Raw genomic sequence first — 19,796 nt, 5'->3', positions numbered from 1 at the left:
ATAAACATTTTGTTTGGAGACAATGCTGCATGACCGTGTAATTGTCATTCAAAGTGTGACAGCGCTGAAATCTGAAAATTGACCTGGGCAGGAAGGGGGGAATAAGTGCCCAGTAAGCATGTGGTTAAGAATTGAATCCTGAAATACTTCAATTGGGAAAAATACTGCATTGTTTCCACTAAATGATGCTGACAAGCCTAGGAATTAAATGTATTAACGAAACTACATTAAAGATTTGTGGCACCTGTACAAATGTTTGACACATCTGTACAGCAAATTTCATATAGTTCGGCCTTCATGTATGTTAGACTTCTGCTCTCCCCACTATGCACCTTCCAAGTTCTTCCTACACCTCCCTCCTATTTCCCTCTGCTCTTTCGAAGTACACTGCATTCGTCTTTTCTCTCCAGTTTGTCTGTGGGTTGCAGTCATTTATCAGCCTCCTGGACCAGTGTCATGCTTTCTGGAAGACTTCTCTGCATGGCTACCCTACTTTCTTTCCTCTGAAATACCTGCCATCATCCTGGGTGACTTTAATATTCCAATCAATGTTAACAACGCAACCACTTCTCAACTACTCAACTTAACCTCTTCTTTTAACCTAATGCAATGGACACAAACCACCACTCACTCCAGCAGCAACACTCTTGACACCTCGTATTCTCCCATCTCTGCACTCCCTGCAACCTCTGGAACCCCCCTTTCCTCTTTCCGATCACAACCTCATCCGTTTCACACTCTCCTACCTCCCTTGTTGCCAACCTGCAAACCACTACCCGCAGGAACCTTCGTTACCTTAACCCTTTCTGTCTTCATTCTGCTACTGATGGCCTTTATGATAAAATTGCACCCCTGTCCTGCCCAGACCTGATCACTTCCATCTGCAACAACACACTGTCATCCTCCCTTGATGCACTTGCACCTATTTCTACATGCAGAACCAGGCCTCATCTGCTACAACCCTGGCAAACAGACAATACCAGAAGTCTCGAGAGACACAGCAGTGCTCTTGAGCGAGCATGGCGTAAATCGAAATCCCTGCAAGACTTTACCCTCTACAAATCTGCCCTTCTCAAATACAACTCCTGCCTCCACACTGCAAAACAAAACTACTACAACACTCTGATAAAAACCCTCTCATCCAAACCTCTTCAACTCTTTTCTACCTTTTAATTTCTTACTTCGTCCTGCACTGCCTCCGCCCTCCAACCTGCTTGCTTACTGCCCAGGAGATTGGCAACTATTTCAAAAGCAAAATTGACACAATATGTGATGAGATATTGTCAGAAATCATGAATCAGACCGAGACAAGTACAATTAAATCACACTTGTTTATTAAATAAAAATAAATAGAAAAAGCATAGTCAAAGCATAGCCAGAGTCCAGTAACTGGATAGAGTAGTCAGCCAGGCCAGAGTTCCATAACCAGGTTGGGTAATCAGCCAGGCCAGAAGTCGGGGATCCAAGTAGAACAACAGCAAGCAGGATAAGGAGCCAGAAGGGATGTCAGCAAGCCAGTCTTTAAACAGAACCGCAGGAGATGGTTTCTTGTGATGTGACCAAGGCGAAGACAGAGGTGAAGTGAGCTGGACAGCTTTAAGTAGGCAGGTCAGACGAGCATGATCAGGAACAGCTGGTAACTGTGGAGAGAGAAGAGAGCTGGCAATTAGCTGACAGCTGAGCAGTCAGCCCAGAGAAGGAAGGGCTAAGCCAGCCCTGACAGATATCCAGCATCCAACTTCCCCCCTCCTGCCAACCAACACATCAGGTCCAACACTGCACTCAATACTTTCCTCTTTTAGCCCTGTTACCACAGAGGAAGTAACCAAATCCTTCTCCATGTCGTACCCCACCACCTTTCCCCTCACAATTACTGCGACTACCTTCCCACTCTATCCTAAATGATCAAACCCATCTCTTCAACCTTTCCCTCTCCACTGGCACATTTCCCTCCCCGCTGAAACATGCACTGGTTACCCCAATACCTAAAAAACCTTTACTGGACCCCACCTAAATAACTTAAGACCCATCTCCCTGCTCCCACTTGCCTCCAAGCTCCTCGAATGCCTTGTCCACGACTGTATGAGTTGCTCCTCACTGACAACAACCTTCTCAATCTCCTACAGTGCGGCTTCCGCCCACAACATTCCACTGAAGCTGCCCTACTAAAACTCGCCAATGATCTAATAACTGCTAAAACCAATGACCGGTACTCCATACTCATACTCTTGGACCCCTCTGCTGCCTTCGACACAGTTGACCACTTGCTCCTCCTCAACAAACTCCACCCCCTTGTACTCCGTGATTCTGATCTATTCTGGCTCTTTTCCTACCTATCTCAGCGAACTTTCAGTGTCACATACACCATCTCCTCCACTCCTCTTCCTCTTTCTGTTAGGGTACCCCAAGGCTCCGTCCTTGGGCTCCTCCTATTCTCTCTCTACACCTCTTCCCTGGGCCAGCTGAGAACCTCACGTGGCTTCCAATACCATCTCTATGCCAACGATACCCAAATCTATCTCTCCACTTCTCAACCCCCTCGATCTCCACACGAATCACAAGCTTACCGAAAGACATATCGGTATAGACGTTACACCACTTTCTTAAACAAATTTTTTCTCAGTTTAGGCCGATCTCTATTCTTCTAAATATTTTTGGTAATAAAAATCGCAATAAGCATATATTGATTGGTTTGCGCAAAAGTTATAGCGTCTATAAAATAGGGGATAGATTTATAGCATTTGTATTATTATTATTTTTTTACTAGTAATGGCGGCGATCTGCGATTTTTATCATGACTGCGACATTATGGAGGACACATCGGACAATTTTGACACATTTTTGGGACCATTGGCATTTATACAGCCATCAGTGCTATAGAAATGCATTGATTACTGTATCAACACTAGGGGGCGATCAAGGGGTTAACACTGTTCCCTGCTACGTGTTCTAACTGAAGGGGGGATGAGACTTGCTAGAGGAAGAGATAGATCGGTGTTCATACAAACTTTTGCGCAAACCAATCAATATAAATGATTTTTTTTTGGATACGTATTAGAATTTTTTCAAAATTCTCTGCCTTTTTTTATAGCGCAAAAAATGAAAACCGCAGAGGTGGTCAAATACCACTAAAAGAAAGCTATATTTGTGGGAAAAAAAGGACATCAATTTTGTTTCGTTACAACATCGCACGCCACCACACAATTGTCAGTTAAAGTAACACAGTGCCGTATCGCAAAAAATGGCCTGGTCATTAAGGGGGTAAATCCTTCCGGGGCTGAAGTGGTTAAAGTGTAACTCCATATTTTTAAGAAACAAACAATCCCCTCTGGTTAATGTACATTGCATTAGATTCCTCCATCCACTTCTTTTGTGTGGCTAGGGAAACCCGTTTGTTTTCTTCATTTAGCCAGCTGGCTGAATGAAAAAACAAACTAACCCAGCTTAAGAGTTTATTCTGTTGCCAGTTAAAATAATCAAAGACATATATAGGACAAGTATGCAAATTATTTCTGGTGACTAATCTAGACAGATAAATAACTGTATTATGTTTTCTTTGTTACTCTGTATTTACTCAGATAATAAGTTATTGTCCTTCCTCTGCAGCTCTTTCGTGGTTGAAAGGCAACCCTGCATGCCTACCCACCCACAGAGACCATTGGTCCTAAAAACCAGTGTCCAGTTCACTGTAAAACTAAGGTACTGTTTTATCTGTGTTTTTGAATCTAACTATGTAAAGATTGTATTCTTTTTAACAGCTGAAACGGCGAACATTATTAATTTATTTTTACTGTTTAATAAACCTCTAGAAGCTACTCTATTTGCAAGGTATTTTTGTGAAAAAAAAACAGCAAACGAATACATTATATAATACGTTATATAATAAAATATGATCCGGTTACTTAAAAGTCAGATTTCCCTAAACATGTTATGAAAACCGCTAGTTTTATGAGTAAGTTTATACATTGGAGTGGCATTCACCCCTTTAATGCCACCAACACAAAGCACACATTGGTAACAGCTGGGGGTTTTACACACCCTGTGCTTGTAAATTTCACAAATTGATCGTTTTCAGGTGGAAGCGATGGAGTGGCTGTATAGCCACCTTGTCATTTCCATGATGTTTTATTAAAGAGATCCTGTTGCAGTAAATATGTTATCACATTTGGGCTATTGACAATAAACTTATTTAAACATTTAAAAAAAAAAATCTGGCACTTATCAACCCCAAGTTTCCATGCAGACACATATGAGCTGGAATGAAAAATGATAATTATAGGTCCATAATTCATGGTTAACTCTAAACTGATGACCTGTAAGGGATTTTAAAGCGTCACCTATAGAAGAGTTTGGGGAACAAATTTTGTCACCATTCCATGGGTAAGTACAATTTTAAGTCCTGACAAGTTGGGTATCGGTACTTGGCACAACTGCATCTTTCTTTTTACTTTACCAAAAATATCATAATACATTTTGTGTTTCTGTGCACTAAAATTAGCACTCACTAGACCACTTAATAAATGAGAAACGTCACACAAATTTTTTTTATAATTATTCACTTCATTTATCCAATCACATCAAAAGCAAAATCTGCACATGATTGTTTAATCATCATGAGCAGGAATTTGCTTTTCACACGATAATTGAAGTAGATATTTGCACAATTTATTGTGTGAAAATTCCGAACTTCTTTAGTAAATTGATGGATATGTAGAAATATTGGGGCTTGGTTCAGACTTTCACGTGCCAGGAATGAGTTCAAACTTGTGCGCTTTCCCCAACATGCAGAGAAACGCGCTTCTATGCCATTGATTGACACATCTACATCAATGCACCGTGTTTTTGCATGTGGAGAACCACATGGTGCTGTAACAGCGTGCAGCTGGGAGCGGTGCATTTTTGGAAAAAAGTCTGGGACTTCTTTTATACATTTCTTTGAAATGAGTGGGCTGCCCTACATGCAATGCAGAGGAATGTGCCCACGATTGGTTGCATCTGTAGGTGTGAAAAGCCTAAGTTGTACGTTTAAGGCTACTTTCACACTGTGGCGGGCGTCGGTGGTAAAACGGTGCTATTTTTAGCACCGCTTTACCATAGTTTTAGCAGCGCTATTCGGCCACTAGCAGGGCGGTTTTAACCCCCACTAGGAGCCGAAAAAGGGTTAAAAGCGGCCGGAAAGTGCCATTGCAGTGGCGGTTAGGCGGCGCTGCCCCATTGATTTCAATAGGGAGGGCCGATACACTGCTCCCACACCGCTGCAAAAATGCTGCTTGCAGGACTTTTTTTTACAGTCCAGTAAGGGCACCACTCCAGTGTGAAAGCACTTGGGCTTTCACACTGGAGAGACAGGAGAGGCTCTTTATAGGCGCTATGCAGGCGCTATTTTTAGAGCTGTAGTGCCTGTAAAGCGCCTCAGTGTGAAAGTAGCCTGACTCACTCGGTGATGCTGTACCTTTTCATGTTGATTTTTTGTTTACTTTATACCATGTGAATACGTTTCTATGACATTTCTACAAAGGTATATGCTTTGTGTTGTTTCCTTGTCTTGCAAATTTATATTTGTGTTATATTTTTTTTCTCTTTTACAGACTTTTGGTAAAACTACCGGAGCTTAATTATCAGCTAAAAGTAAAAGCTGTGTTTGATAAGTATGTACATATATTCTTAATAAATCTATAAGAAACAAATCAAATCAAATGTTTTAGTGACCATTTAAATGTATGCATGTACTTGGAGGTGCATTTTCTGTAGCATTAAGCAGGTGTGCTGTTGCTCATGTGGTTTTTTTTTTTGTGAGATGGCAGCAAAGAGATAGGAACAGGCACTGTTTTACTATGGAGAAATGGGACAAATGCAATTTAAAGTATTATAATATGTGCAATAAAATGCTAATTACCGTATATACTCGAGTATAGGCCGACCCGAGTATAAGCCGAGGCCCCCAATTTACCCCCAAAAAACTGGGAAACCTATTGACTCGTGTATAAGCCGAGGGTGAGATATGCCTGTCCATCCCTGTGTGTGTCCGTCCATCCCTGTGTGTCCGTCCATCCCTGTGTGTCCGTCCATCCCTGTGTGTGTGTCCATCCATCCATCCCTGTGTGTGTGTCCATCCATCCATCCCTGTGTGTGTGTCCATCCATCCATCCCTGTGTGTGTGTGCGTCCATCCATCCATCCATCCCTGTGTGTGTGTGTGTGTGTGTGTCCATCCATCCATCCATCCCTGTGTGTGTGTGTGTGTCCATCCATCCATCCATCCCTGTGTGTGTGTGTGTGTCCATCCATCCGTGTGTGTGTGTGTGTGTGTGTGTGTGTGTCCGTGCAGCCTTGTGTGTCCAGCCTACCTGTTCTTGAGCCTCCGTCCGGTCCCGTCCCGAGCCTCCGTGTCGTCCCGTCCCGAGCCTCCGTGTCGTCCCGTCCCGAGCCTCCGTGTCGTCCCGTCCCGAGCCTCCGTGTCGTCCCATGCCAGGATCGCCGCTCTTCGTCGGCGCCCTGGCGGCCATTCCCCTGTTCAAAAGCCGCGCCTCCGCCTGTGATAGGCGGAACACTCAATTTCCCAGCAGTCAGTGTTCCGCCTATCACGGACATCGGCTCATCCGAGGATGAGCCGATGTCCGTGATAGGCGGAACACTGACTGCTGGGAAATTGAGTGTTCCGCCTATCACAGGCGGAGGCGGAGGCGCGGCTTTTGAAAGGTAGAATGGCCGCTGTCTGTCTGCTCGACACGCTGTTCGGGCAGTCAGACAGCGGTGACTCGAGTATAAGCCGAGGGGGGCACTTTCAGCCTCAAAAAAGAGGCTGAAAATCTCGGCTTATACTCGAGTATATACGGTACATAATAAAAACATGCTTGAAATGCTAAAAATTCTAATTCACCAAAGACTCCCTTTGGAATCTGAATGACGGTACCTAGACCAAAATATAAATGGACAAGAAAAGGGGGCCAGTGACAGATGGAGGAGATCTAGAGGTGCTAAATGACCATTCAGAATGTAAGAGAAAATCCAAGGATGTGCAAGACCTTTGATTTCCAAACAGGAGAAAATCCAGAGTATCAATGCCTGTGTCTACAGACTTTGTTAAAGTGGCTCTAAAGCCTAACATTTTTTACCTTTTTAATGCATTCTCTGCATTAGCCCATAAAAAATATTTAGGCATCAGTATCACCTCTCCACCCCCTTTTTACTTGCCTGAGTCTCCTCACTTGATCCATCGCTGTGCCCATTTGCTTCAGCTATGTCTTCTCTCTCCGGTCTCACAGCACAGATTGTCAGCCAAATTCTGTGATGGGGAGGGGGGGTGGGGGGCAGAGCCGAGCATCGCTGTCTGTGTCTATGAATGCAGGCAGCACAGCTCAGGTTTGAGTCTGCACAAGTGCCCCCATGGGAAGCGCCTTCTAATGAGGGCACTCACTAAAGAGGTGGAGCCAGGAACGACTCGAGAAGAGGAGGTTCAGAGCCGCTTTGTGCAATTCCATTGGTAAAATGTTTACTGCAAAATTCATATTATGGAGAATTTAAAGAGGAATTGTTACAAAATAGCTTGCTTGTTATAAGTGAGTTTGTCATTCAGGTAGTGTCAATGGAGAATATGAAAGGGCTATAATGGGTTTTTATTAGTGACATTGTAACAGTGCGTTTGAAAAAAAGGCATAACCCTAAAAAATGGATGTTAAGCAGGATGCAAAAAAGGTGATGAAGCGAGGGATGACAGTGGTAATTAAAGGCGATTTGGGGTTAAAAAACAAAGCACACAAACCTAAGCATCAATCTGATACTGCAGCTCTCGCCTGATGGCTCCAAGCCCAAGAACTGAGCAATCACATTACTGCTGATCGCTCAGATCTCAGTGCTCTTGGAGTGGAGTGTTGTGATTGTCAGTCACCTTTCTCCACTCTGTCTCTTTAGCATTCACTAGAACACCTGGCAGGGTAGAGGGATGGAGCAGCTAGATCTTGCTCTCAGTGGCATGCTGGAAAGCTGAGCCAGCTGCCTAGCAAGCAACTAACAATAAGGTTGGGATCCTTCCAGAGCCTGGTGCGCCTCTGTGATGTCAAATGCCATTTGGCTTTTACCCACTGTCAGCTCATTCTGGGTCCAAGGAGAGCAAAAGTAAATGCACAACTGTGACTTCAAATCAAGAGATTAGGTCATAAAGAAGACCTTGGAAAGTAGAAGAGAAAAGCATTTGCTCAGTTAAAGTTGCAAAAAATATCATGGCGCAGTTGGAGAAGAAGCCTGAGCCTGCAGACTGGTCTGCACAGTGTAGCTGAATTTTTTTCATTTTGTGGTGAAATTCTGAGATGTTATACAGGCAGTAAAAAAGCAGAGAATGAAGTAGGGATATCAGGATAGTGTATAGATGACAGACATTTCTTTGCTTTTGCTTGAAATGCCATAAAAGTATGTTGACTTTGAATACTTAAAGCTGAACGACGGGATTAGCAAATCATGTCTAAATACAAGAGATGTGCATTCTACCTTGACACTTTGCCTTTGCCAGGTTCTTCCTGTAATAAAGACCAATTACTACTGTTCTCTCTCCTTGTCCATGGTGACTGGTCTCGTCTCTGCCCCCTCCTGTAGTTTCAAAAGGAATGGCAGCCCAACACAAAGATTGTGCCTTGCTGTGTTTGCACAATGCAAATATATAAGAAGGGACAAAATAACACATCTTGAAATTGTTGCAGTCTATAGCTATATTTCTCTATAATTCTTGACTGTAGACAATTTGTATATTCATGGTTTTTCTATGGCAAAAACAATAAATGAGCAAAAAGGGTTCATTTAAATACAGTGCTTTTCACATACCGTATATACTCGAGTATAGGCCGACCCGAATATAAGCCGAGGCCCCCAATTTACCCCCCAAAAAACTGGCAAACTTATTGACTCGTGTATAAGCCGAGGGTGAGACATGCCTGTCCATCCCTGTGTGTGTGTCCGTCCATCCCTGTGTGTCCGTCCATCCCTGTGTGTCCGTCCATCCCTGTGTGTCCGTCCATCCATCCCTGTGTGTGTGTGTGTGTCCATCCATCCATCCATCCCTGTGTGTGTGTGTCTCCATCCATCCATCCATCCATCCCTGTGTGTGTGTGTCTCCATCCATCCGTGTGTGTGTGTGTGTGTGTGTGTGTGTGTGTGTGTGTGTGTGTGTGTGTGTGTGTGTGTGTCCAGCCTACCTGTGTCCCGAGCCTTTGTCCCGAGCCTCGGTCCCGTGCCTTGCCTCCTTGCCTCCGTCCCGTGCCGTGCCTTGCCGCCGTGCCTTGCCTCCGTCCCGTGTCGTGCCTTGCCTTGCCTCCGTCCCGTCCCGTGCCGTGCCTTGCCTTGCCTCCGTCCCGTGCCCTCTTCGTCGGCGCCTCGGCGGCCATTGTAAAATTCAAAAGCCTCCGCCTTCGCCTGTGATAGGCGGAACACTGAATTTCCCAGCAGCCTGTGTTCCGCCTATCACGGACATCGTATCATCCTCGTCCGTAGTACGAGGATGATACGATGTCCGTGATAGGCGGAACACAGGCTGCTGGGAAATTCAGTGTTCCGCCGATCACAGGCGAAGGCGGAGCCGGAGGCGCGGCTTTTGAATGATAGAATGGCCGCTGTCTGTCTGCTCGACACGCTGATCGAGCGGGCAGACAGCGATGACTCGAGTATAAGCCGAGGGGGGCACTTTCAGCCTCAAAAAAGAGGCTGAAAATCTCGGCTTATACTCGAGTATATACGGTATTCTTTCCTTTCCTCCAGTTTTGAGACTCTGAAGTTGGAGAAGAACAATAAAAAATTCTTCACAACAAATGCCTATAGAATATGGGCATATTTATAAAGCCTTGAAAGTGACGTTCACCAGACATGGCAGCTGAATCTTTCTGGAGAATATCTTTACTACACAGGAAATGATTTACCACCAGTGAATGTTTGGTGAACATCACATTCACTGTTGCCCTCACAATTCACTTAACAACCTATTTCAGTGAAACTAGGGTTGTTTCCTTTCTAGAAAGCAGGAATGGATGGATTTTATTTAGATTTTTTTTTTAGAGTTTTCTCATGGACAGCAATATTTGGCTCAGGTGTAGATGCTCACAAGGATCATAGACAGGTGAAGGCCCCGGCTTGCTAAAGTGTAATGCCCCATACACACGGTCAGACATTCCGACCACAAAATCCGTCTGATTTTTTCCAATGGATTTTGTCCAAAACTTGTGTTGCCTTCACACGATCGCGCAAAGTTGTCGGAAAATCCTAACATTCTGAACAAGCTGACAGGTACGTCGGGACTATAAACGGGCCAGTAGCCAATAGCTTTCGTCTCTTAGTTTATTCTGGGCAAGCGTGGCACTTTGTCCGTCTGAGTTGTCTACACACGATCGGAATTTATGTGATTGGATTTTGTTGTCGGAAAATTTTAGATCCTACTCTCAAACTTTGTGCGTTGGAAAATCTGACAGAAAAAGTCAGATAGAGCCCACACACAATTGGATTTTCTGACAACATAATCCGATCTGACTTTTTCCAGGGCATAAGATCACAGAAGTAAGTAAATAGCAGCACACTGTTGATACGATCCAATAAGAGCCCTTTATTCCTCCAAGATGGGATAAACGGCACAAAGACTTGACGTAAAGGGAGCGGGTTTCACTCAGAAAAGTGTTAATCATAACCAATTATAAGTAATATAATTATATAAAATAATATAATATAATAAATATTATAATATAAAGTAATATAATCTAATATAAAGTGGTATTAAAGGTTACTTTTAAAAAACAAACAAACGCTATACTTACCTGCTCTGTACAGTGGTTTTGCACAGATCAGTTTAGTTCTTTTTGGGTCCCCTGCTGGTGCCCCGGCTCCTCCTCCTCAAGCAGTACCTCCAGAGAAAACTGTTTGCCCTGGGGGCACCGCTCCATGCTCGCTTACAAGCTGCTGCTGTATGCATCCATGCGACACATAGAGCCACAACCAATGGGCTCCTGCTGCTGTCTCAGCCAATGGGGAGGGAGGGTCCCAGGACAGCCGAGGCTATTGTACACATCGCTGGATTGGAGGGAGATCAGGTAAGGATTGAGGGGAGCTTGGGCCACCAGCACTCAGAAGGTTTTTTACCTCATGTATAGAATGCATGAAGGTAAAAAAATCTTCCGCCTTTATAACCACTTTAAGGACTTTTCTGTGTGAAACGCGTTACCTCAGCGTCAAATCCTTGTGCTGTTTGTCCCATCTTCAAGGAATAAAGGGCTGTTATTGGATCGTTTCAACAGTGTGCTGCTATTTACTTTTCTCTAGATAGTTTTCTGTATCATTGTTTTTGTTTTTTCTTTTATATTTGTATGTTTGACTAAAATGATCAATTTCTAGAATTATTATGTGATATATAATGTATTTTGTACTTCTAAAACTTTTTTTTTCAATAATCGTATTTAGATGTGACTGTTGTAGTAGTGTTGTAAAATACTTTTTTAGAAGAAAATGTAACTTTTATTGTAGATATAATCTAATATACTGTACTTTAAATGTTCCTGTTTTTAAACAATTTTTTATATTTGCTCTATAGAGATGTCAATGAGAAGAATACAGTAAAAGGGTAAGTGATGTTGGTTTTATGTTAATGTTTAGTTGTTTCCATATTTATAACTACAAAACTTGCTTAATTTCACACAGAAGACAATTCCTGAATTACCTTGTGTGCTTTCTGGCAGATTCCGGAAATTTAATATTTTAGGTACAAACACGAAAGTAATGAATATGGAAGAATCCACAAATGGAAGTTTAGCGGCTGAGTTCAGACATCTGGTAAGTTATTATTATTGACATTAACCCTTTTACAACAGCAATACACATATAAACATACGTTTTGCTTGACTTAGCACACTTGTGATGGTTAATTCCTTCGAGGCTATTGGGGTTGCTTGTAACCCGAGGTAAAGGTTTTTTTTTTTAAAACCTACTTGCCTTGTAATCGATTTGTAAGTCCATAGTAAAGCCTGTGACTGTTCAGGTTTCTGTCAAAAGGAAACTTGTGAATAAAATAATAAATGGCTGCTTCCCTACTACCAAGGAGTTGATTTATAAAGAATTTGCATAACCATTTTTTTTATGAAAATGCATTAATTATGTGTGATTTGGCAAAAAAATGAATGTAAATAGGTGATATCCTCTGCTGTTAAAATATAAATAATTTATTTTAAATGAAAAATACAGCATTTAATTACTAGATGCAGCTAACTATCATAGAAAATTCCTACAATACTTGCTCTATCTAGTGGCTAAATGCAGTATTTTCTGTTTAAAATCAATTATTTACATTCAGCCAGCACAAGATATTGTCCATTTGCAGTAATTTTTCATTCCCATTAACTCAGAGCAAATGTACATGGACTTTCCCGGGCCAAATGGAAATGCGATTTCTTTATAAATCATCCTCTAAGTCTTTTTTTTTTTAGAATGCTCTGTGACTAGAAATCATTATGTTTCTTTCTACGTTTACTTTTTAGCAATTAAAAGAACAAAAGAATGCAGGAAACAGGACTAATGAGGTAAAGTGATCATTTATGTTTGCATATGAATTTCTCATGTGAAACTATGGGTGGTGTCATTAACCTCCCTGGTGGTGTGATTATTTCAGATTTTAGGTGCTGAAAGCGGTACAATTATTTTGCATGAAAATTTGGCGTTTTATATTGTAGGCCTGTAATTCTTAGGAATAAATCACCTAAATCTGTTCAAACAAGAGTCTAGTAAACATCCCGGATATGATAAAGTTTGAAAAATGAAATCATAAATTATAATATAATAAATAACTATAAATAATTATACCAAATAATAATATAACAATAATAAAAAATATTCAATAATGCAATCAAATCAAAAACACAGAAATTTGCTCAGTTGCAGAATTGTCACTGTCATTACTTTTCAGTATTTGATGACGATCTCCCCACAAATCGCTATCGCTCAATTCTGCGAGTGATTCCAATTTATAATCGCTGTTTTCTAGCTGTCTAAAACCACTTTTGATGTAAAGGGACAGTTTTGGTTGCTATGGACAATCTCCAGTTTCCAGGCAGAAAGAACAGTTTTTATAATATAAAACTGCATGCAGGACACTGGGCAGACCACTAGGGACAAAGGGGATGTGAAATAATTACATACAGCAATGTAATCTGTAAGATTATATTATACCGTATGTATACTGTGTGTTTTACTTTTTGAATTTGGTGCCATTCTCCATCCCCCTGCTTCGCAACGCTTGCAGGGAACGGAGCCCGGCGATGTGATAGATCGAGCAGAGGACGGCTCGCTCGTACAGCGGGGGGAACATCGCTGGATCCAGGGGATAAGGTAAGTAAGCTCTTCCTGGATCTGGCTCGGGGTTACCGCTAATGGTACAAAACTTTCACCCCGAGCCAGACTCGGGAATACCGCCAGGGGGGTTAAGGTAAATATTATGGGATTCCTCCTATTAATTACAATGAAAAGATTTAGAAGGCACACGGCTGCTCTTTACTTTTGGGGGTTTATAAAACGTACTCCCCCATTTCTATCCCAACTTTGCTGAAAGTGATGACTGTACTATTGCCCATGCAAGTTCACTAAAAGCTAAACTGTACCTTACCCACCAACTGTACTTTAATTAAAAAGATTATGGTGCTTCTGCTGTCCTGCATGGCCAACAGCCCACAGTCTGCTTTTACTGGATCTGAGATTGAAGCTCCCCACCAGGAATTAATTGTCCAGGTACAGTGGATATAAAAAGTCTACACACCCCTGTTAAAATGTCAGGTTTCTGTGATGTAAAACAAAATATTCAAAGATAAATAATTTCAGAAATGTTTCCACCTTTAATGTGACCTATAAACTATACAACTCAGTTGGACAACAAACTCAAATCTTTTAGGTTTGAGGGAAGTAAAAACCTGAAATAATATAGTTGCATAAATGTTCACACCCATAAACTAATACTTGTTGAAGCACCTTTTGATTTAATTACAGCACGCAGTCTTTTTGGGTATGAGTCTATCAGCATGGCACATCTTGACTTGGCAAATACACTCCGAATATATCAGATTGTGAGGGCGTATCCTGTGCACAGCCCTCTTCAGATCACCCCACAGATTTTCAATCGGGTTCTGGTCTGGGCTCTGGCTAGGCCATTCCAAAACTTTAATCTTCTTCTGGTGAAGCCATTCCTTTGTTGATTTGGATGTAGCTTTGGGTCGTTGTCATGCTGAAAGATGAAGTTCCTCTTCATGTATAGCTTTCTAGCAGAAGCCTGAAGGTTTTGTGCCAATATTGACTGGTATTTGAAATTGTTCATAATTCCCTCTACCTTGACTAAGGCCCCTGTTCCAGCTGAAGAAAAACAGTCCCAAAGCATGATGCTGCCATCACCATGCTTCACTGTGGGTATGGTATTCTGCAGTGATGTAGTAGTATGGCCAAAAAGTTCAACCTTGGTTTCATCAGACCCTAACACATTTTCCCACATGCTTTTGGGAGACTTCAGATGTGTTTTTGCAAAATTTAGCCAAGCTTGGATGTTTTTCTTCGTAAGAAAATGCTTCCGTCTGGCCATTCTACCCCATAGCCCAGACATATGACGAATACGGGAGATTGTGTCACATGTACCATACAGACAGTGCTTGCCAGATATTCCTGCAGCTCCTTTAATGTTGCTGTAAGCCTCTTGCAGCCTACCTGACCAGTTTTCTTCTCGTCCTTTCATCAATTTTGGAGGGATGTCCAGTTCTTGGTCATTGTTGTGCCATATTTTCTCCATATGACAGTCTTAACTGCTTTCCATGGTATAGCTAATGCCTTGGAAATTCTTTTGTACCCTTCTGACTGATATCTTTTAACAATGAGATCCCTCTAATGCTTTGGAAGCTCTCTGTGGACCATGGCTTTTGCTGTAGGATGCGACTAAGAAAATGTCAGGAAAGACCTACTAAAACAGCTGAACTCTATTTGGAGTTAATCAAAGGTACTTTAAATTATGGCAGGTGTGTAGTGACTCCTATTTAACATGAGTCTGAATATGATTGCTAAATTCTGAACACAGCTACATCCCCAGTTATAGGAGAGTGTACACATTTATGCAATCACATTATTTTAGCTTTTTGTTTTTGCCTGCAATTTTAACAGGACTTTTTTATATCCACTGTATATATTTATTGCAATACAAATTAGGATAACGGATAAGCCACTGGGGGTTATTTACAAAAGGCAAATCCACTTTACACTGAAAGTGCACTTGGACGTGCAGTCGCTCTAAATCTAAGGGGTAGATCTGAAATGAGTGGAAGCTCTGCTGATTTTATCATCCAATCATGTGCGAGCTAAAATTCTGTTTTTTATTTTCCTTGCATGTTCCCCTCGGATCTACAGCGACTTTACTTTCAAGTGCACTTACAGTGCAAAGTGGATTTTCCTTTAGTAAATAACCTCCATTCCACTCTTCACTCTGTATTGTTAACCTCCCTGAAGGTATTCTCGTGTGTGGCTCGGGGTGGATTTTCAGCACCAAAAGCGGTAACCCCGAGCCACAGGTACAGCAAACTTACCTTGTGCCCAGGATCCTGCGATGTCTGCCCACTCTGTGTGCAAGCCGTCCTCTGCTCGATCTATCACAGAGCTGAGCTCCGTTCCCGTCATTGACGATGCCACGCTCAGTGCGCCTGCGCGCCGCTGTCTGCGGCACATACGCCGTAGACAGCGGTGCCTGTTTTCAGGCAAATATACGGTTTAGGAGATATTTCTTGGACCTACAGGTAAGCCTTAATCTAGGCTTACCTGTAGGTCAAAGTGTGTTGTAAGGGTTTACAACCACTTTAAGTATGCAAGTACAATTTGACTGTCCTATAATGTCATTTTATGGCACGACTTTAACTCAAAAGAGTTATGCCTGGGTATTTTGATGGTTTCTGATTAAGTTATTTGATGGGGAAAAGTGGAAGGCTATGAGCACATACTGCAAAAACATGAGGTGCCAGCTTTCCTAAGGGGAAACAGTACAGATCAGAGATGTTTTTCTTTGCTGTCTGATGGCTTTTTTTCCCCTGATTTCTGTTGGCTGGTACTGTTAGATTGCCCATAGACAAGCATTTGTTTGTGCACACTGAGTAAATCTCATCCCACGTATATGGGCACCTTTAGTGTTTTCAGCTTGAAAGCTGAGCTTTATCAAACAGGAATTCCACTTTAGGAAAGTCTACCTTGAATGTTTAAATGTGAAGCTTCTCTGTTTGGGACTCATCTTACAATGTCAGTGTCTCCTTCTCAGCAGTTTTTGAGTAAAAGTCATATATAAATATATAGTAAAAAAATATGAATCTATAAATGTGCATTTAAATTCATTTAATAAAGAATACCCAATCATGTAAAAGGATATATATATATATATATATATATATATATATATATATATATATATATATATATATATATATATATCTTAGATTGTAAGCTCTAACAAGCAGGGCCCTCCGATTCCTCCTATATTGAATTGTATTGTAACTTTACTGTCTGCCCTAATGTTGTAAAGCGTTGCATATACAATACATTTTATGCTTTTGATAATATAATGAAAATAAGTGAATGTGACATTTTCTTGTCTTAAGGGGCCTCTTATTGTGACTGAGGAACTGCATTCGTTGAGTTTTGAGACACAGCTTTGCCATCTTGGATATGTAGTGGATTTGGAGGTAAGGTATCTTTAGAAATGAAGAATAAAGCCCCACTATGGGCTTCTGATAAATATATCAATGCAATGGCAGCACCAGCCATTCCCCCTCCCCTAGAGTGCATGGGTTAAATGCATGTTTGGCTAGGAGTAAAAGGAATTGGTATAAATACTTACCTTATTCCTCACTCTTTCAGGCTTCCTTTCTCCTTGCAACTGGTTCCCCTAAAGCCACTTAACTTTGATGCGTTGCTGGTCATAGTTCTCTGATGTCATGTATGAACAAATGACGGTCAGCCCATGTTTCAGAGCATCTGACAGTAGAGGAGAGCGCTGGTTGCCCAGGGAGCAAGGAGCACTTATAGTATGAGAGGGACCCTACTGCATATGTAAAGAGCATCCCAGAGTTGGGCTTTAGTATTTGCTGTACATCTACAGTAGTTGACCAGTTAAATCAAATCTCCATGGGCAGCTCTGACTCGCAATGAAAAAAATCCTTCCTGATCCCACAAAGGCAGTTTGATTGCCTAGATCCTAGTTATGGGCCAAAAGGAATGTGTGTGTTCAGGGGGTGGGGGCGGCTTAGTGGCAAATGCCAAGGATATGAGGAAGTATTGTAACTTTGTCTCATCAGAACATCCTTGGCATTCAGACCAATCAGAGGATACTGAACACTGCTACAGGCATGTGCAAGGTGCTAAGTGCCTGTACTTTTCAGCAACTTTCCTAAAATGATAGTATTTTTCTATTGTTTGGGATTGCCATTTTCTTACCTTTTAGTATGTGAGTCATTTTATATGATAGCAAGACAGAGGCGGATATTTTTAAAGCAGTGCATGTAACTTTCACTACAGGTGTATCTTCCTGGTGTTAATGAATCACCTGCAGTCCTTATGGATGCTTTAGGAAGAAGGTCTTGATTTTAAGTAAGGTCATGGTTTAAAGCGACCCTGCAGCGGCCTCTGTCTGCCCCTTTGCTGCTCCCCAGGCACTGCAGGTATTCCACACTTCCAGATGTGATGAATTACAAACAAAATAAAAATGACTGCAAGTGAAAATGTGAAACCAAGCTGCAACGTCTTGTGCGATACACACAGAACATGCACCTTCCAATAATTATGGTGCGCTAAACTCCTAAATCATTGATACGTAAATATAGTGAAAAAATTGGAGAAAGAATATCATAAAAAAAGTCCATCCAATGTAAGATGAAAAATTGATGTGAAACTAACAAACGATGCACCCAAAGAATGTGATAGGAAAAAGATGACTTCCACCGCAAAACACACTGCCGCTTACTGACTTCCAGTGATCTCCTATCACGGTAGATCACAAGCGCTTTCAGCTTATTACCCAGCCTGGGCCTTTAGTAAACACAGCGATGGTCAGAGCATCCTCCTGGATTACACCACTTAAAGGTATAATCCCCATAAAGAAATAAAGGCTTCCTTAGTGTAAAATCTTTATGGTATTTTGTCAAAGTATTGCACTTACAATTAGGTAGAATATACAAAGCATAAAAATCAAGCCAGCTGGCTCTCCAATGCAGCCCGTCACTTTGGGACCTGCGTGAATGCGGTGACGTCAGCACGTCTCTGGTTCCTATGCGTTTCGTCAGAACTGACATCCAGATGTGATGAATATCTATTCCCCCTTCCATAACCATACTTGAGTTACTCCCAGAAGCTTATACTTCCTGTAGTGAAATGCAAACCAGTAAAAGAAAATACAGTGTGCATTGGGAGAAGCAAGTATTTATTTTTAACACTTGAAATTGTGGAATACCTGCCGCAGCAGAGGAGCATCATCTGAAAACAAATAACATTTAAAATAAGCTCCTGGAAAGGAACAATTGTATGATTTCTTCTGTAAAGCCTGGGCTTTTGTCATAAGTACCCTGTGGGACAGAGGGTCACTTTAAAGTGGTTGTAAACTTCAGACGTGAAATATGAACAAAGCATACACCTCTATAGTGTGTACTTGTCTGTAAGTGTTGTTTCTGTCTGCTGCTTCATTTATCTGCTACAGTGAGGGAAAAAGTATCTGAACCCCTGCTGATTTTGTAAGTTTGCCCACTGACAAATAAATGATCAGTCTATCATTTTAATGCAAAGAAGAACAGGGAGGCGGGAATTTAAATGAAGTACGCGGAGGGTTAAGTGTTTCATATCTATAATTATAAAATATAAATATAAATAATATATTTATATCCTACACATATAATTAAATACCTGCATAGAGTAAGATATTAAATGAAAAACTTTATTTCATACAGCAATACATAATACATAAATAATCCCAAAAATGCATGGCACGTGATACATATAGAAAAGCCCAAAATTGGATAGCACATGATTAGAATATAGTCAAATACATAATGCATGGACAGAATCCACAATGATGTGGTAGGATGAGGTATGCGATTTGAACACGACATCTGTTAGCTCAACGTGTTTCGTGACTTGATGTCACTCATCAGGAGAAAGCGTGTGCACATGCAAAATATCTCTTTAATGATATATTGAGCATTTCTAGTTGATCTATTATAGTCACAGGTGTGAAAAATATAAAACTAAATGGGGGGGGGGGGGGTAAACACCCTATATGATACTTACAGGGCATACATGTGCAATTGCTACGGTATTGAGGGTCATGAATATCCTCACATGGGGAACATCTCCTCCAGGAGCTGAGGTGGCATGTTAAGCGACAGCCTGCCCAACAGGCAACCCTCCAAGAGACAGTCATGCATCAGGCTGTGATATGTGAGTAAGCGTGTGTGATCACAAAAAACAAATTGGGGCTGTAGAAAGTAAAAAGAATTATGAAGGTGATTGATGAGTATTGATTCAACTGAATAGGAAAATTAAGTACAAGAAGGTGTGTGAAAATGAACCAAATCATAAGAAAAAGTGAAATATTGCATGAAAATCATCTATGTGGTGGAGAGGAAATCAGAAATAGTTACCTGGTGATATCGTACAGAGACACACTATAATTTTAATGGTAGGTTTATTTTAACAGTGAGAGACAGAATAACAACAAAAATATCCAGAAAAAACGCATTTTATAAAGTTATAAATTGATTTGCATTTTAATGAGTGAAATAAGTA

The 19,796-nt window shown here is 41.4% G+C and overlaps 1 protein-coding gene across 1 annotated transcript in view; it reads left to right on the top strand.

Moving 5' to 3' along the window:
• STAT1 (signal transducer and activator of transcription 1) overlaps nucleotides 1-19,796 on the top strand; it is a 137,671-nt gene that overhangs the window by 81,286 nt on the left and 36,589 nt on the right. The window contains exons 10-15 of the mRNA XM_077448694.1: nucleotides 3,607-3,699; nucleotides 5,589-5,648; nucleotides 11,557-11,586; nucleotides 11,702-11,795; nucleotides 12,497-12,538; nucleotides 16,622-16,705. Of these exons, the coding sequence (XP_077304820.1) occupies nucleotides 3,607-3,699; nucleotides 5,589-5,648; nucleotides 11,557-11,586; nucleotides 11,702-11,795; nucleotides 12,497-12,538; nucleotides 16,622-16,705 (403 nt within the window). The remainder of the gene's footprint in view (nucleotides 1-3,606; nucleotides 3,700-5,588; nucleotides 5,649-11,556; nucleotides 11,587-11,701; nucleotides 11,796-12,496; nucleotides 12,539-16,621; nucleotides 16,706-19,796) is intronic.

This window comes from Lithobates pipiens, unplaced genomic scaffold (assembly GCF_037356315.1).
Source record: "Lithobates pipiens isolate NorthernLeopardFrog02 unplaced genomic scaffold, aLitPip1_a1.2 Scaffold_22, whole genome shotgun sequence".
Taxonomy (NCBI): domain Eukaryota; kingdom Metazoa; phylum Chordata; class Amphibia; order Anura; family Ranidae; genus Lithobates; species Lithobates pipiens.
This window is presented reverse-complemented; position numbering and strand designations above follow the sequence as displayed.